Source organism: Bombus bifarius, unplaced genomic scaffold (genome assembly GCF_011952205.1).
Source record: "Bombus bifarius isolate JDL3187 unplaced genomic scaffold, Bbif_JDL3187 scf7180000007984, whole genome shotgun sequence".
Lineage (NCBI taxonomy): Eukaryota > Metazoa > Arthropoda > Insecta > Hymenoptera > Apidae > Bombus > Bombus bifarius.
In genome coordinates this window covers 109,524-128,565 of record NW_022884367.1, presented here as the reverse complement: position 1 = coordinate 128,565, position 19,042 = coordinate 109,524, and the positions used below count along the sequence as shown (strand labels likewise).

Genomic DNA, 19,042 nt, shown 5'->3' with positions numbered 1-19,042 from the left:
ATAATATATACCAACAGTTTAGCATTTCTTACATTAAATTCCATACATTTAGTAAAGACAATGTATAGAGAGGAATCAACTTTCAAATTTTTTTACATATAATCCGTAGCGATAATTAAAACGAATATTCAAAGCATACACATAATTAGCTATACATAATTTATGGGGTAACGCATAAAGTAAGACAAATCACTTTAACATTGTTTATGTTTTCTAAAACTCCATTATCAAGAAATGTTAATGCTTATCCAATTTTATATATATATATATATATATATATATGTACATATATAAACATATATATACATATACGTATATATACATATATTTATTTATTTATTTATTTATATATAAGTGTGTATATCTTTTGTATTTATATTAATCTTTTTATCAGTAAATTCACGCTAATATACATTATATATAAACTAAGCAAATTAATTGACGAATTACTATACCATTTAACTATTAATTATTCCTCTTTTATTTTTATTCGATAGTAAGATATTAAAATACATATAACATTAAACAATATCAATCTTATTTGGAATAAAAATACTGTGCACGCGATGTACCGTTGATGAATTTATTTATCTTTTATATAACTGCAGAAAATAAACTTTATTATTAACTGATGTAACTAAAAATTGATATTGATGTCCTGCTGCATGTATATTGAAATATTACATGGTATAAGTTAAAAGAAAACTAATAAAAATGTTTTGCAATCAAAATCAGTTTCATTTTTCTTTTAAATAGCCAAATTTAGTGTATATTTCCCTTACTTATATCATGCTCTGTCAAAATAAAAATAAAAATGAAAACAGAAAAAAGTAAACGAAAAAAGAAACAATATGACATATTTACATCAAATAAAAGTAAAAATAACTTCGTGAATATTAATCTGCGAATTAGTGAATTTACTAATGAAAAGATATTTATGTGTGTATATTAAATATACTGTACTTGTTTCTTGATGTAATCAACTGAATTATATTAAATGTTGAAGGTATCATTGAGATACAATTAATATAAGTTGTGCTACAAGACTGAGACTAAAGCAAAGTGTTTACAGCACCACGATTTAAACTGAAACAATTAATATCTTGATGCATTTACAGTTGACAATAAATTTTTCTGTATATCCAACATTGCGACTAATCACTTCAGATATAAAAAAATTAAAAGGCAGTATTATAAATGTAAAGTATAATTATACATGTTGGTAATTGTTTTATAGTTCAGGAGATTGGTTTTCCTTTAATATTCATTATTTCAATTTCTGTACGCATATCAGTAACAAATATATCATATGCGTTATTCACTATAATGTATAGGTACATGTAATTATATAACATCTAAAGCCAAGCTCCTGTAATATACACAACATTTTGAGGCACTTAAACGTGTGCTCAAAGACCATGTTTCTGACAACTCTTATATTACTTGCCAAAGCATAATTCTAAATTGTATGTTATCTCATGTAACGGTAATATTAAAAAGAAAAGTCAGTGCCGTAAATAGGTGCCTAAACATGTCATAACAACTTTTTTCTCATTTGAGATGAATACAAAACTAAAATCTATTTAATATTATTTCCAGAATATTAATAACAGTAGATAACTTATTATTATTTCTGATTTACTCGGAATAAAAATTTTAAAGCTTCTAGTAGAGACTAGAATGTACCTGAGGCAACGTGGAATGTTATATTTTCTAAAGTCAAAGAGGAAGAAAGAGAGAAATATACTAATGTTCTAATTTAATTTTCTTGTGTTATATTATTTTCTTTGCTTGTATGTGTATTGTGTCTTAGAAACTATTAATAATTTTATCAATAAATATACCGAATTTATATTTCTGTCTTATAATATAAAGGTTACAGTATCGTAAGACAAGTAATTTTTTAGTATTTTATAGTATTCTGGATAAGTATGAAAGATTAAGTTTTTTTATTAATAATAATCTGTTTTTAAAAATATTAATTATTAAGCACGTATAAAACATAATAATGAAAATATAACAAACCAGTGTCAATTTTAGTTCGTATACAAAACCATATAATTCTAGTTTAAACGGATTTCGTTACTTAAGAGATAATTATAAAGTATTTTAATATTTTTTTAATAATAATTACAATAGAATAAAGCTTTACTAGTGTGATCTTGCGATAGATTTAATAGCTTTAATAAATTTTATTGGTTTTTATGTTTTTTTCATTAGAATGCTTTAATACATATCACTGTAGGCAATGATAGTGAGACCACAGATACTTTATATCTCACCAATAAAGCATTTCCTTGTTTCGTTTTCATTTTGAATTTTCAAACACTTTCCAAATACTTCCCAAAATTTTCAAAAACTCAGATGATACGGTAAATATTTCATTTGTACATTAATTATTTATATTTTAACGTCATCTATTATAATTGTCATTAATATTCTGGAAAAATGCAGATCTTATTTATAAATAATGTAAATGAAATATAGAAAATTACAAGAAAACAGAAATTAATTTTTTCAAATTAAGCATCCTTATGATTTATCTGCTTTAAAAGTTACATTCTTTTTTTCGTTTTTTTAATCAGAATTCTGTATTTACTGAATAAGTTTCGTTGCACTCTGAACATTCATTAAGCTGTACGCACATAGCAAGGTTTGGCACAAAGATAAACATTTCCCAGTTACGGCCCTGTGCTATGAAAGGGGAGAGGAGAAAGGAATTAAAAGATTAATACCTTAGTTTAACATTTTTACAAGCTAACAAATATGTACCTCCAAAATCACAGAACCAAAGCATTAACAATACTCTTCTACACAATGTATTATCCTGCCAGCAAACGTATTTTTTTTTTAAATATGCAGCGAATTAGAGTTTCTTCAAACAATTTTTGTATGATAGTTAATTGATACCACATTCATTGTAGGCGAAGTCACTGTACAATGTAAAAAGTTTTCTTCATACCCACTATATCCAGTATAGGATAAAAGCAGTGGTACATAATCCATATAATCCAGATGAAGAATAACAGCTAAATATTGAAATTCACTGCGGTAGTATCTGCAAAGGTACTTCCTTTACTACATCTTTAACTATACATGTTATTTAAAATCTTAATTAAATTTGTGGGTATGTGTATGTAAACAAACATTATAGATAACTAATAACATAAAAAAAAATAAGTTTACTCACATATTGATTTACATATTTCCATCCCTTTCATCTGTCTTATGTTTTGTACAAGGTAATTCGCGACAGTGTTGTGCTACTTGAGCATAACTCGGTCTTGTAAGATCCTATAATAAAACGTATTAATGTAGCAAATACAATTAATAAGATGTTTAAAAGTTATTTATTAAAAAACATTCTTATTTATAAAATTTATATTTAATAACATTAATGATGTGGCTTTAAAAGTTAATTTTTATTAAATCTTATAACTTGTTTGTAACCATATAACAAAAACATTTTGTAAGTTATATTAATATCAAAATTATCACAAAATTTATAATAAATAAGATAATACTAGTACTTTCCATAAAATCTATTTCGTTCATTAAAACGTTCATTAGTTATAGCCAGATTTTTTATGATATGATATGTATATATCAACGTTGCATTACATAATTAAATATTTCAATAATAATATTTTTCTACATAACTTTAATAAGACATTTTTATAATTTTTAGGCTTTCATTATTATTCTTTCAAATATAATACTATATGAGTATATTAACATAAAGTTAATATTGTAAAAGGAGGAGTACAAATTATATATAAAAAAAGGATATACTTACTACAGGGAAAGTAGAAGTTCCTCCCACTTGTGACTGGGAATTTTGTGAGGCAGTAGGGATATTACATTCACACCTAGATACTTGTTCAGAATCTTCCACTGTGTGTGCATTTGAAACAGCCTCGTCCACTCCATTCACCATGTTTGAATCGTCAGTCTTTACAGATCTGTCAGCGGTGCATTTCAATAATAAAGGACTAAACCTGAACGTGCATATATATAAGTATAATAGATACATATTCAATACATATTAAATAATTACAACTGTGCACCTTAAAATACCATGCACGAATATAAGACAGCCACTATTATATACATTTCATTCAAAAAAAAGAAAAATAAAACAAAGGGGGGGAAATAAAGAAAAATATTATTACTACATAGTTAAGGGAATGGGTCTTGCAAGATTGCAACACTTATTTAACAAACCAGTATACACATCATTTATTTACTTTCACTGACAATGAATCTATAGTCATCCATTAATAATGAACCATGCGTTTTATTATATTCTTATGTGCCGAATATTACAGCTTAACTTTATATTAAAAATTAAGAATTTAATTGAAATGTCTTTAAGAATAACTTGAAAATGAACAATTAATAATTGTAATATAATATAATATAATATACTAATACAGTATAACATAACATAATATTATAATAATGGATAATAATAATAATAATAATAATAATAATAATAATAATAATAATAATAATAATAATAATAATAGTAGTAGTAGTAGTAGTAGTAGTAGTAGTAGTAGTAATAGTAGTAGTAGTAGTAGTAGTAGTAGTAGTAGTAGTAGTAGTAGTAGTAGTAGTAGTAGTAGTAGTAATAGTAGCAATAGTAGTAGTAGTAGTAATAGTAGTAGTTGTAGCAGTAGCAGTAGTAGTAGTAGTAGTAGTAGTTGTAGCAGAAGCAGTAGTAGTAGTAGTAGTAGTAGTAGTAGTAGTAGTAGTAGTAGTAGTAGTAGTAGTAGTAGTAGTAGTAGTAGAAGTAGTAGTAGTAGTAGTAATAGCAGTAGTAGTAGTAGTAGTAGTAGTAGTAGTAGTAGTAGTAGTAGTAGTAGTAGTAGTAGTAGTAGTAATAGTAGTAGTAGTAGTAGTAGTAGTAGTAGTAGCAGTAGTATTAGTAGTAGTAGTTGTAGGAGTAGTAGTAGGAGTAGTGGTAGTAATAGTAGCGGTAGTAGTAGTAATAGTTGTTGTAATAGTAATAGTAGTAGTAATGGGAGTAATGGTAGTAATAGTAGTTGTAGGAGTAGTAGTAGTAGTAGTAATGGTAGCAACAGTAGTAGTACTAATAGTAATAGAGTAGCAGTAGCAGTAGAAATAGTAGTAGTAGCAGTAGTAGTAGTAATGAATAATAATAATAGTAATAATAATGAATGATAATAACAATGTTCATCATAATAATTGTAATGATACTGGTAATTTCATAACAGTGATCATAAACACCATGAGAGAGAAGAGAGACAATTTTAATAATAATAATAATAAATAAAGAAGTGGTACCAATATTAATAACAATAGCAGTAATGATAATAGCAATAACAATGACAATGATAATAATAATAACAGTGATAATAGTTATAGAGAAGATAGTACTACAGAAAATACATACTACATGACTACTAGCAATATCAACAGTAATCATTGATAACAATGATAATTGTTATGATATCAGAAAAATAATCATAATAATGAATTATGATTATAAAACAGGAAGAGAAAAAAGATATAGAGAAAATGATAATAGTGATGGATACCAAAGAAATGATTTACTAAAAATGATATTGATATTAATAATTATAACTTTAATAGTCACAGAGCAAAAAATAATAATAGTATTAGAAGTTACATTAGCAGTATTAATAGTAGCAGTAATAATAATATTAGTAATAAGAACAAAGATGTTTATAGTGACAATGGTGCTATCAATAATGGTACAAATAATAATAATAGTGAAAATGATGATATCAATGAAGATGATGAAAGTGGTAAAATAATAATAATAATAATAATAATAATAATAATAATAATAAAATAATGATAATAATAATAATAAAATAATAACAAACTCATGTATTAAAGAACCCTGAATAATATAATAATTCATATGTATTGTTCATTTGCCGCAGTAATACAGGCAAGAAATATAAATTGTGCTACCACAGATTACTGCATACATTCTTGCATACATACGCATTGCAACATTGTGTCATATTTAATCACCATAGAAGACTGGTAAAACTTCTGACTACCTAGTATCAAATGAATACCTCGATTTTGAGCATTTTATGCTTTAAAATTAAAGTTTGCTTTTTCATCGAGTGGAGCACCAGCTCTTATTTGAAAAAGAACCATACTAGCGAGGCATTCCAAGCAATATTAAACAACTTATCACTCGATGGAGAAAAAGATGTGGCAATGAATAGAAATAAATGGCAAATTGGTATAACTGAGCACATCTACAAAATTAACCACCATAGAGAGTAAAATAATGGTAAATTCAGGAAAAATACACCTACTCCTTACTGCTCTATGTATGAGTATAACATAATTAAGAAAGGGAAAGTTTAAAAATTATAGTACAATAAACAAACTTTTTACATAATTTCAAAATTGTTATGTGTGGACATATGCTAATAACATTAAAGGTAAATTTACTTTTGAGGAAATTAAAAAACAATTAGCTGCAATTGTTTTTGTAATTGTGTTAAGAAATTTCATAAGACATCACTAAAAATAAAATACAATAATTGCAAAATATTTTGGTATCTTTTATTAATTATTGACAAATTAAAATATAATACATGGACTACTTATTATTAACATAATGTAAAGTCAGCTTCCAAAAATAAAATATATATTTTAGTATTTATTATTCTTACTTATTTTGTCAGAGTAATTAATTTACTACTTTTATCCATTCTATTTATGAATTAGTAAATAAGCAGAAACTTCAACATTATTACAGTATCATATTAACAGAATATAACTTATACTGAAAGTAACAAACTACCAAGAACAAAGCTACTTTCCCTTTCCTTCTTATATAGGTGATATGAAAATATAGGTGGACTATATAACTTTCACTAATACACATCCACCATACAGAGCATAGCACGCATATAATGCAGCCAACACTATCAAACACAGCTTAGCAATCTTTTCAGGCTCTATGTGACTGCCTGTATATGAGTCATTCTGATGTATATGTGTGTATGTGCGCGCATGTTTATATGTATGTATATATCTGTGTGTATATCTATACATATATACATAATATATGCAATGTATCATTAAAAGCAATTGAAGAACTTTAACAATAATTTATAATAAGCAATACTTTAGAAATGTAATTAAACAACTACCTGCTTTTACAATAAACGAAGAATATATCTTCTATTACACACATGCACATACACAGATTATGTATGCACATATACAAGCATATATATGTAATATGTATTTTATACATGTGTCATACATATACAAATACATAAATGTATGTATGTATGCATGTTAAATGTACTTGTGTACGTAATTACGTATGTGTGTGTCTGTATATGTACGTTGTACATATGTGTGTATAAGAAGAAAGCACACTCACTTATCAGGAGATGACGGGGGAGTGAGAGTGATGGTGCTGAGAGCGATGTCTGTGGAGTCATTGTTGCTAGCAGAAGCATTAGAGTTGATATTTGTAGATGCAGCGGAAGTAGTTGTTGATGTACTGCTAGAACCAGTTGGAGCTTCTAGCAAACCAGCATGACCACCAGCACTTGACCCTGGACTTGCAGACCTACTGCTGTTACTTGTTGGTTGTTGATGGTATTGTTGTGAAGTTCCTGTAGGTTCTTTTTCTTTGACGCTTTTCAATTTTGCAGTACCTTTAACTACATCTGAAAGCCTATTCTGCGATTGCGTACAATCTGTACCAACAGTTTCTACTGAAGCATTATGGGATTTTGCAAGATCAGCATCTAGACCAGGAAGAGGAGGGAAAGCAGAAGCTTCCAAATCGAATTGTACCCCTCGGTTGCATTGTGTGTTATTATTACTGGCTGGGGTAGATTCTCTGATTGATGGTAAAGGGCTACTATTAGCCTTTGATAATGACTCTTGGTCTTTGGTCCTACGATGCATACGGTGACGTGGAAATTGTACTCCAGAATCCAGAGTTTGCGCATCATTTTCTTGGGATCCTTTCGAATGACTGCTATTATAATGGGCCTCTCCAGTTGCTACGGTTGTATGTGAGGAATGGAATTTTGTGCCGGTCTGGTAGGAAGAAGAAGTTGGCTTCACCGTAGGCAAGCTCGAAGTAAAAGTCGGAACTGTTGCTCCTAAAGATATTGGTGCCCCACTTATAGGCGGATGTGAAGTACGTCCCATTGGCACCATATTACCACCACCATCCATTAAGCCTGGCCTTTCAGATCCATTTCTTTGCTTATTTCTGCATCACATATATATATATATATATATATGTATATATATATAAAGTAATTTTTTGTAAATATTACTTGTAAAGAAATTATTTTTTTAAAACACTATCACATTTACGTTGTTAAAAATAATTATTAATGTCAATACCTGTGACGAGGGTTGTATCTGTTATGTGGTTTAAACGTGTTATGTGGTGTAATACCATTCATAAAAACACCTGACATATCAAAGTAAGCGGGACTCGCAGGTCCCCAAGGCATCATTCCAGGAGGATAAAATGGTTGATGCTACAAAGAGTATACAAAATTATTCAAATCTAAATACCTAATGCAGTTCGAAACATTTAAACATAAGAACACTTTAATATTTAATAATACTTAAGTACTATTAAGCAATATTTAATTGAAGACTAAAAAAAGAGAAATATATATATTAATATATGTAAATATTAAAATACAAATGACAATACATTCAAAATATTGAGTAAATTATTTTTTAAATATATCTAATTGTATAACTTGGAACTTTTTATATAACATTGTCTACTTACATATACATGAACCTGATTGGCATATGGCGGCATTGTAGTTTGTGGCATAGTAGTACCATTTGTATAAAGGAAGCGTTGCTGTCCAGCTGTATAGCTATTTGGATCATAAACAGGCGGTGGTGGTGGTGTTGTTCTATAACCATTTTTAATACCACCCACACTAGCAACTGCCGGGATTGGTAGCCTATTCATTGGTTTAGCTTTGATTCTAGCCATTATTGGCTTTCCCTACATTATATATAATAATATTAACATTAAATATTATAAAACAAAAGAACTTTGAATAGAACTTACATATATTTCTAATGTATTTTGTTTATAAGCAATTAATACAAGCAAATAATCATTATAATTATTAATTGTTCCAAACTAAAATAATATCTTGAAAATATTTTTCTTTAATTCGGTTTATATTATTAATTATATATTATATAATATATACTGCAATTTATTGAAACATAAAATGAAGGTATATAGACACAAGTAGTGGATAACTACAATTTTGTATGATTATGTAATATGTTTTAATGCCTTTTATAATTTTTATTAAATTAAAAATAAATTATTTCTTTACTGAATAGTACCTGAAACTCCCGAACTTCCTCACGTAAAAACCTGTAGGCCTTTTGAGCATCTTCATCAGATTCAAAAGTTACGTACCAAGAACTATTATGGGCGAACTCACATGATATAAACCTTGGACATCCTTCCCCAGAGAATAAATTCTGTAATCAAAAACATTATTTCATTGATGATCTGTGATTAGAAAGGAACACCTGTTAATCAAATGTTATATCAATGTCTGCTTTCCATACATAACAAAAAAAATAATATGTATATCTGTTTCACCTTTACATCTTCCAATGGCGTATTATCTGGTATTTCACGAAGAATTACAATACATCGTTTGTGGTTAGGTCTTACTTTCTGCCCCTCTTCATCAACTTGTACATTTGGAGATTCTCTAAGAACTTCTGTTATAAGTTTTATATCTTTTGTCAATTTCTTTACTTGGTTGAAATTTGCTACTGTCCATATTGGTACATATTGATCATTATCCATTTGTGATAATAAATATGTATCATTAGCTAAGTTTTCTCTAGAAAGACAATAAAATACAATAGAATATATATTTACTGAATACAAATGATATATAAATATTGTTGAATGTTCTATAATAATTGATGTTCATTGTATATGTTATTAACTGTTGTATGATAAAACAAAATATAATATATCTTGTACTATTGTTGTATAATAAATAAATAAAAAAATAAGAAAAGTAATAACTATATCAAACATTACTCATTAGTGTCCTCTAATGCTATTCTTTATTTCTTTTGTTCTTTTATTCTCTACTAATTCTTTATTCTTATATTCTTTTATTTTAAAATTTGAATTGTGATCAAATTTTAAAATACTTTACACAGATAAAAAATAAATATACATAATAAAAAGGGAGATATAATATAAAGAATACGTGATAATTCTATATTGTTTATAAAAGTTTGCAAAAAACTAAAATCATATTATAATCATAATATGTCACTAAATTAGTAGTAATCAATAGAATTCTATACAATGTTATAATAAGTTTCACGAGATTAAGAGCTTACCTGGAGAAATAATATTCAAGTTGTGAAGAGAGCATTTGTTTAAGTTGCTCCAGCGGTATACCAGGGGCAGATATGTCACCCATTGGAGCAGGTTGATTTGGCACATCACCTAAGGGAGCAACGTCTACTGGACCGTAACCTGCTGCACCCCCTATACCAATAGCGTGTTGCAATGTAGGTTCCAAATTACCAACAGCTGCCTCCAATATTAATTCATTTCCACTTGGAACTCCATTCATGATGTTATATTCCAGATTGGATGCAGTACTTCCAATTGCACCCCCAACAGAACCCAAAGGTTCAGGGGTGGCTGGATAGACCGCCCCTGGTGGGAGCTTCCCGATGTCCCCATTCATGTACACGTACCCTATGAAAAATACAAAATGTAATTAGTAACAAAAATATATAACATATTGTTATATATTATAAGAACAACTAACGCCCAGTACATGATATACTTACATATTATAACATGGAATATAAAATTTAATTAATTAGTGATTTTAACTTTATTTATAAAGACCATTACTTTTAATTATATCTTAATTTTAAGAAACCAAAAATAGATTTGTATCAATCAACAACCATAATGAAATATATATCATTAATACAATTAATACATTAATAATGAAATTGTATCAGATCATTTTAGATAAATAACTGTAATATGAATACAATAATACCAGAAAAATATATCTTCTACTATTTTTATACCCCAATTAATACTAGATTCATATTTCATAAACAAGCAAACAAATCAATAACCTTGAAAAGTGACCTTTTGATCTTTTACACTTGAAAAATTAGCTGATATAGTATTTATTTACATTATTAAGCATATGCATATCAAGTCATTTTGCAATCATATTAAATAATTACAGCAATTTCTTAAAAAAACAATTTTAAATGAGATTTTCAATAATTTTCCTAAACTACACAATTGCAAAATGTAATATTAAAATTTTAACTATTAAATTATTTTGTTATAGAGAGAAATACTTTCCATAAATGTGATTAAAACTATGTAATATGCATAATACACTAGTCTGATGTAATACATTTGTAGTACCTATATGTATATATATTTGTACACATACATACATGAATCCATATATACACAGACATGGGTGTATATGTGCATGTGCCCCACGTATGATGCGCGCGCGCGTGCTTATGTTCAATAGCACATAGTCGTGTTCATGATGTGTACATGTCTGCGCGTATGTGCGTGTATGATGTGTGTGTGCGTGCGCGCGCGCGCGCGGGCGTGTATGTGCATATCTAAATGCACATATATAGACGAATTCAAATTATACAAAATTTATTTACATGAAATCTCGGCGAACCATAAAGGAACGATAAATATAAAAATAGAGAAGAGACTCCAGATTTCTTGATGTTCACGTAAAACAACTGTTTTCGAACAATTACTTTTTGATTCTATATGTAAAATGAGAAATACCGTGGAGCATGTTTTAAAATCATAATTCTAATAAGAAATTTTTCACTGATTTTGTTGAAAGTAAAAATTGAATGTTGATCGTACAAACCGTGCCACATGCTAAGATTTGATCTTGTTCAGTATCAATGTGCAATCGTCAAGCATTAACACTTAAACGTCACATTGTATCCTTCTGATATAGTTCTTTGGGAAAGGTTACGGCATGAAAAGTAAAAATTTTGAAAAGGCAAGATATGCAATATGTTGGATGCGATTAGCCAAATATAGAGCGAGACGTTGGCCGGGCCAACACGTTCACGCACGCAGATATGGTGACAACCACTTGGACAGTACACTTATGCGTATCGTATATCGTTACCGAAATCACCATTCATCCCGAAACAATCCCAGATTCCATGTGCCTTTATCAATAGGTGTTCTCAGCAGCTTCGTTTACTGGCTCGTTCTTCGGGTGTAAGTACCGTGAGCGCACACGGTTGTGCGCAAAAAACGCAACCTTATTCCTCGTTCTCAAGCTATGAATAGTTAGCCATAAGCATCTGCCCTCAATCCTCTACATCATTTGGATCAATGTGAGTCGCGCCGTTTTAGAATTTTATAAAATTCTTACCGAGAAGATGAATCAACTCAACACAATTTCTCAAGGAAACTACAAAATGGCCGACACAGAAAGGCACATGCCGTAGCTCGGTGCATTGTGGGTCGTAAGTATGTAGCTCGACTATAGTGATATCTGGTGGTTAGATTGCCATGACTCGCATCAGCCCGGTAAATTTAAATCTTTAAAAGTATTTTGCGGGACTGTCCTATTCATTTATATCACTTGAAAAACTCTATATTATTTTATATTAATATACTTTATAAGTTATAGATTTATATAAAAACTGTCTTGTTAGATAATTATAATTATCTTATTTTCTATTACCAATATCTAATTAAATATGTAGATATGAACTTAACCTAAATTTAATATGTATAGAACTATTGCACTCACTGACGCGCCCATATAATTAAAAAGAAATATATATAGATCTATACTTGTATATGCATGTATAGACATCCAGAGCTAATTATATACGTACACACAATATACAAGTATAAATTATTTCCCATCTATGATATTGATATAATTTTTTATATGTTTTTATTAATATATTTTCAAATTTCTGTATTATACGATAAATTCTTAATGTAAATATTAAGAAAGTCATTTTCTAATATAATGATAACATTAATTAAATATAATTATGACTGTAATTCAATTTCTATCAATGTAATCTTATCTAAAATGTTATCAAGAATTTAATAAAGAAATTTCTGAAGTAATACGTAATTCTTATATTCATTCTTAATTTCAAGATGTATATTTTATGAAGTAATATTCATTTTATGATTCGAAGTTGTTTTAGCAATAAAATTACATGGAAAGGAAATAGGAAAAAGTCCAAATAGCGGTGAATTACCATTTATTTAGAACAGCCACATTCTTATCTAAAACAATTGCTTTCATGTTGTCAATACTGTTTCAAAAAAAGAAAAAAATTGGCAATTCTCCCTCAAAATAAATCCATTACAATTAAAGATGATCCTTTCAATAAATAATACAATCAATATGGAATTAAAGGCACAAAACTTGGAAACGACAATGTAAAAACCAGGCCTGTTACCTTACTGTATAAACAAAACAAAGCATTCAGCATTACACACAATAAGCCAATCTAGGGTCTAAAATAATTTTTTTATATATATATCTCTCTCCCTCTCCTATCCTCTCTGAACACGTCTATAGCGCCGAGATACATACTACCTAATCCCAAAAAGAAGATCCATCCGTTGCTATTTGTATCTATTCCTTGTATAAGTATTTTCTCAAATCACTAATTAGTTATCACTACTACTTTAAAACGTGATGAGTTTAGTGGATTACACCTAACATAAGGCTGTAAAATATTGCTTCCTACAATCTTACAAATGTCTGATTAGAATATTGTGCCTATATCGTTACTGTTATATATTTTTTATTGAAATATATATGTGTATATAATAGGATATCTCACGATGTATCAACAAGTATTAGTGACTGATACAGATAATTTAAGATGATAAGGTGTTGATGAAGGTGGAGTGTTCTTAGATAGTGGCATGGATGTTTGTTGGTTAAAAACCATGGACTTTAAGCTGGTCAGGTTTGGCCAGACCTGACTTTGTTAGCCACTGGCATATATTTTCTCGCTGGTCCCCCTGCAGCTGCAACACCTCTCCGTACTCCGGGTGTTCGATTACTGTCCCATTGCAGGCGAACTCCTAAAAATAACAATATTATTTTGCCCTCTTTTCTTATTTTATTTCAAATATTTATTTTTTATTAATAAATAATTTAATTTTATTAATAAATTAAATTGAATATTCTAATTTGATTATATTTTATTAGTAAGTAAATTTATATTTGAGATTATGAAGTAATATCTGAATCAGCTTGATAGAAACTTTTCATTGCATGCATGCAAGCAGACATTTAAGATAAGAGAAATATAATTAAATTACTATTACTAAAAACTTTAATTTTATGCAAATAATAAGATATATAAACAATTTTGTATTATTTATAATCATTTGCAAAACAATTATTTTTTTAATTTTGTGAATTAAAATGTTATTTTATATAATATGCGCGAAAAGCTACTAAAAGATGAATTTAAAAATCATATTTATTAAATACAGATGTAATATGTAGAATATGCTAATATTTTATTTTGTATAAAAAATTTAAGCAAAAAATATGATAATGAAATAATGTTAAATAAATTTTCTAGAAAAATTTCACACATACTACAGATACATGTTTATGATGTATGCAATTACATTTTAACTCTGGACAGTTGTTTGCATCAGTTCTATTTTTAGCATGGTATCTGACACTGACAAAAGATTGAATTATCGAAAATCATATAGTAAATATGGTTTTGTTACCTTTTTACATGCTCTCACTATTTTCTTCAAGTCATATTCAGATGAAAGTCCTTGTACTGTTGTTAAGGTCTTACGACCATTCCGTTGCTGGATCCTTATATGCACGAGACCGTCTTGGACATCATCATCTGAACCCTTGATTGCATCTGCAAAGGGGTCTGCAAAAGAAAGCAAATATTATGTTAAATATTAAGAAATTTTTCATTTAACTGATAAATCTTCATCTGAAACAAACAACTTTCAAAAGGAAAACGATAGAAACGTTAATTGCGTACTATGATGCAAGCAAAAGACGCCATCGCCATTTTGATAAAACTATCTTCTACAATATGATCAGTACTACAAAATAGAAAATATTATATTTACCGAATGTGTTAAGATTCTGGATGGACATACGACAAACAAAATATATCCCCGGGAGATATAGAACTGCAAAGTGCAAATGCAGCTGTGAAAAATTACGGATGACGCAGGATAACAGAAGCACCACGCAAGAATACTGCTAAACCCAAAAAACCTTGTGCAGAAGCTGAAGTCAACCGGAAGTAAAAGTTGCATTTGTCATGAACAGTGGGTGGGGTTGCGCATGCGCTCTTTCAACAAGTAAGCGTCGTTTACATGAAATAAATGTTGCATTATTTGATTGGTAAAACTAGATGATATATTGCATAACATTTCATGTGTATAAGTTTAATCATTTCTTCTATAGGAGCAGGGATAATCCAAATTGTTATAATTTATAATTTATTTTACATATTTCGTAATAAAATAAAAAATAATTATAAGTTTGTTATCGTGTAATTTGTACATTTTACTATCTACATTTTTCCGGATTTACACGAACATGAACAATATACGTTAATTAAAAATAATAATATTTAATAGATGCAGAAACGGTTTTCTGGTCGATAAAAATACCTTTATCTCACTTTACCATTATTTTTGAATATAAAAGAATGTGGTTGGTATAAAGCGCTCTATAGTGGTTGTGGTATATTTTAGAAACACGCGTACTTGAATTTTTAGTCATTGCCCATTGCTTTGTTGGTACTCTCCTCTCATATGAGATGAAATATCCAATGAAATGATCAGTTCCATAAACTTTATGACATTATGTTCAATTTGGTTGTATATAAATGATATATTTATTATTTTACTCATATGATAAAATTTAAAATACATATCAAGTAATTGATATATATCGGAATTGGTTTTTTTATTCGCTTATTCGTCTATGACAAATTGGGATTACTACCGTCAAGGGATTAACGACAAGTATAGTATGGTGGACTTTTAATTTAAAAATTAAATATTGGATTCGATTTTTTATTTGAGTTTCAGAGATTGGAGATAATGGCTAGTCCACGAACTCGAAGAATCCTAAGTGGGCTTAAGCCAAAAGATGAGAACAATGTAATTCATTAATTTTATTTTCTTCATAATATTCCATATGTTAATTGAATTTTATTATTTTGCAGAAATGCTTTGAATGTGGAACTCACAATCCTCAATGGGTTTCTGTCACATATGGTATATGGATTTGTCTAGAATGTTCAGGCAAACACAGAGGACTTGGTGTTCATTTGTCATTTGTCAGATCCATTTCCATGGATAAGTGGAAAGACTCAGAGTTAGAAAAAATGAGAATTGGTGGAAACAAGAATGCTCGTGAATTTTTTGAATCACAACCGGATTGGAACGATAATATGTCAATAACACAAAAGTATAATACTAAAGCAGCAGCATTATATAGAGATAAGGTAAATATAATATATTGCTTTTAATCATAACATTTTGTGCTTTCTACTATAATGCATGAACAATTCTTTTCTTAAACTTTTCCAAACTTTTCTTAATTACATTATGTATAATTAGGTGTTATGTATAATTTTATATCCTTGAAATAATTATTTAAATTAGTCTATACATTATTTAAGTAAATGTGATGGTATGTGAAACATAACTTTACTCATGTTTAATGTCTTTTTAAAAAAATAAACAACATAGAATATTATGTTACATAAATAATTAGGTTGCAACATTGGCACGTGGAGAAAGCTGGAATCCAACTACCTCCACAGCTAAGGATTTTCAATCTTCAATGTGTTCAGAAAATCAACAAGAGTATTCCTCATATCAAAGTGATACATTAAATTCTTATCAAAATTTTAATTCAAATAGTTGTAAGTCTCAGACAGAAGCCTTTTTTGCAAGAAAACAAAATGAAAATGCTAATCGTCCAGAGTAAGTTTTACTTTTTATATCAATATTATTATTATTATTTTATTTTATTATTTTTAGTTTTATAACTATAATAAAATATGTAATACAATAATTAATATATATAAAATATAAATAATATAAAAGTTAATGAATATTTTTAAAGTAATATTCCACCTAGTCAAGGTGGTAAATATGGAGGGTTTGGTTATCAAATGAATCCACCACCCAGGAGTTCATCGCAAGAATTTTTTGACAGTGCAGTATCCTCTTTAGCAAGTGTAATTATGCTTAAGATAACTAATTATAATTAACATGTACAGTTGATATATATGAAATCTGCAGTAAACATTCACTTTTTTAGGGCTGGTCAATACTTTCTTCATCAGCATCAAAAATAGCAAGTAAAGCTACAGAAAATGCCATTAGAACTGGAGAGTTAGCCATACAAAAGGTATTTATATCTATTTATTTACATTTGCATATAGATATATGCATACTTATATTTGTATTTGTCTTATGTTTCTTATTGTAAAAGAAATTATTAAATTATAATTTAGTGACAAAAGAAAGTTAATAATGATCATTTATTTTGTATTTAGTATTATGTTTATGTATAGTGAAATATATATTACTTTCAGTTAAATTTTTCGTTTCCGTCTTATTTTGCTTGTGCTAGGTACGTGATGGTACTTTTTGGGAAGAAGTTGGAACTCAAGCTAATAGTATAGCTGCTAAGGTACATAGCTGTATATTAAAATGATGATTAATAGTACTTATTAACTAGATAATTTAATTCTTGGTTGATATGTTATTGTAATTGTAATTAATATTGTATTAGAACAAGCAAATTTTTATTTTTTCTTTAAATAATTAAATTCCTTTAAGCCAATTAAGTAATTAAACAATAAATCCATAAACTAATTAATTATTAAACTTCCTAAATATCTTTCAATAGGTTGGAGATTTAGGGAGAAGAGGATGGGGTGATATTGGAGGAACAAATTCAGTTGAACAGAATCAATATAGCTCAAAGGAACATTATCAAAGTTCTTCCACTACTTATCAAAATAGTGATATAACCCAGCATCATTCTACTGAAAAAACATCTTTAATGAAAACATCGCAGTCCAAGTAAGTTAATTGTAGTTCTAGTGAAACTATTATAAAACATAAACATTTTAAATTTAAATGATTATAATCAATGCAATTTCATAAATTAATTGTACTTTAAATTATTTTAGAACCAATGTATCAACTGCAAATTCTTCCAATTGTGAATGGGATTGGGGTAATGAGACAAAACAAAATAACCAAATAACAGATCCTAAACCAGTTGCAAGAAAATCAAAAGATAAAGACGAAGTATTAATCAACTTTAGTACGGACCATTATGCATCTAACTGGGATTCAAAACTTGAAGATGATGCATGGGAAATATTAAAAAATTAATCATTATTTATTAATTAGGAAATTTTTATCAAAGTTCAAAATCTTCGAATATCTTGCCCATCCTAAAGATTTTGAACTTGTATAAAGCAGTGTAACAGCAATTATTAAAATGAAATTATTTTTATTCTGTATTTTACCTCTCTAATGTTACGAATATATGTAGATACATATAAAAGAGTAATCATTTACGATTAGTGTATACGTGCAAGAGTGTACACATTGTACGCTTTAGAAAGCGTAAATAAATATCACATATTGCAAGTTAATGTACTTCAAACTTTGCTTTATGATTAATGCATATTAAGGTGCAAAGATATGTTGTTATTGTGTGTTGTTCACTTTATTCGATTAATTTTCATTTATTATGCATTTATATTTTTCACAAATAATATATATGATATTGTTTAATGTACTATATCATCATTCTTATGTAATTTATACATTCATTGAGCTAAAAATAGATGGAAAAGATATATTACAAAGAACTTCTCTTCAAAAAGATACAAAACAATTATTTTGTAT

General features: G+C 28.1%; 3 protein-coding genes across 11 annotated transcripts; 1 reads left to right on the top strand and 2 right to left on the bottom strand.

Moving 5' to 3' along the window:
- Positions 1-1,263: 1,263 nt before the first annotated feature.
- LOC117204891 (la-related protein Larp4B) lies at positions 1,264-12,611 on the bottom strand. 8 transcript variants are annotated; one of them, XR_004487153.1, is made up of 11 exons: positions 12,237-12,252; positions 10,417-10,783; positions 9,650-9,899; positions 9,385-9,525; positions 8,801-9,028; positions 8,398-8,537; positions 7,412-8,260; positions 3,797-3,998; positions 3,191-3,294; positions 2,773-3,058; positions 1,264-2,694 (listed from the first exon to the last, which is right to left on the bottom strand). XR_004487153.1 is itself a non-coding variant. In XM_033442766.1 (11 exons), the coding sequence occupies exons 2-10, from the start codon at positions 12,250-12,252 to the stop codon at positions 3,199-3,201; spliced, it is 2,289 nt and encodes a 762-aa protein (XP_033298657.1). In that variant the 5' UTR covers positions 12,253-12,393; positions 12,489-12,602; the 3' UTR covers positions 1,396-3,058; positions 3,191-3,198. The 8 variants fall into 8 exon arrangements, 7 of the variants coding, with proteins under 7 accessions (XP_033298657.1, XP_033298656.1, XP_033298663.1 ...); XM_033442766.1 differs by adding an exon at positions 12,489-12,602 and having other exon boundaries at positions 1,396-3,058; positions 12,237-12,393; XM_033442765.1 differs by having other exon boundaries at positions 1,396-3,058; positions 12,237-12,562.
- Positions 12,612-13,327: 716 nt separating this feature from the next.
- On the bottom strand, positions 13,328-15,414 carry LOC117204894 (eukaryotic translation initiation factor eIF1). The gene is made up of 3 exons (XM_033442780.1): positions 15,215-15,414; positions 14,849-15,006; positions 13,328-14,182 (listed from the first exon to the last, which is right to left on the bottom strand). Exons 1-3 carry the CDS (start codon positions 15,240-15,242, stop codon positions 14,036-14,038), a joined length of 333 nt encoding a protein of 110 aa, XP_033298671.1. The 5' UTR covers positions 15,243-15,414; the 3' UTR covers positions 13,328-14,035.
- A 439-nt stretch (positions 15,415-15,853) lies between these two features.
- LOC117204954 (ADP-ribosylation factor GTPase-activating protein 1) lies at positions 15,854-18,834 on the top strand. 2 transcript variants are annotated; one of them, XM_033442903.1, is made up of 8 exons: positions 15,854-16,261; positions 16,327-16,608; positions 16,881-17,092; positions 17,235-17,349; positions 17,433-17,522; positions 17,748-17,807; positions 18,027-18,202; positions 18,313-18,834. In XM_033442903.1, exons 1-8 carry the CDS (start codon positions 16,202-16,204, stop codon positions 18,518-18,520), a joined length of 1,203 nt encoding a protein of 400 aa, XP_033298794.1. In that variant the 5' UTR covers positions 15,854-16,201; the 3' UTR covers positions 18,521-18,834. The 2 variants fall into 2 exon arrangements, with proteins under 2 accessions (XP_033298794.1, XP_033298795.1); XM_033442904.1 differs by lacking the exon at positions 17,748-17,807.
- The last annotated feature ends 208 nt before the right edge of the window (positions 18,835-19,042 follow it).

Bases quoted from the DNA above. Each gene is read 5' to 3' on its own strand.
- LOC117204891 (XM_033442766.1), bottom strand. The intron at 9,029-9,384 runs GTACTATTCAGT...TATATAATGTAG, and splicing joins AGGAAGTTCGGGAGTTTCAG to GGAAAGCCAATAATGGCTAG. The intron at 3,999-7,411 runs GTGAGTGTGCTT...ATGCACGTTCAG, and splicing joins CCCCCGTCATCTCCTGATAA to GTTTAGTCCTTTATTATTGA.
- LOC117204894 (XM_033442780.1), bottom strand. From the start codon at position 15,242: ATGTCCATCCAGAATCTTAACACATTCG. The intron at 15,007-15,214 runs GTAAATATAATA...TTTCTTTTGCAG, and splicing joins CCAGAATCTTAACACATTCG to ACCCCTTTGCAGATGCAATC. The intron at 14,183-14,848 runs GTAACAAAACCA...TGTTATTTTTAG, and splicing joins TAGTGAGAGCATGTAAAAAG to GAGTTCGCCTGCAATGGGAC.
- LOC117204954 (XM_033442903.1), top strand. From the start codon at position 16,202: ATGGCTAGTCCACGAACTCGAAGAATCCTAAGTGGGCTTAAGCCAAAA. The intron at 16,609-16,880 runs GTAAATATAATA...ATAAATAATTAG, and splicing joins CAGCATTATATAGAGATAAG to GTTGCAACATTGGCACGTGG. The intron at 17,523-17,747 runs GTATTTATATCT...TGCTTGTGCTAG, and splicing joins GAGAGTTAGCCATACAAAAG to GTACGTGATGGTACTTTTTG.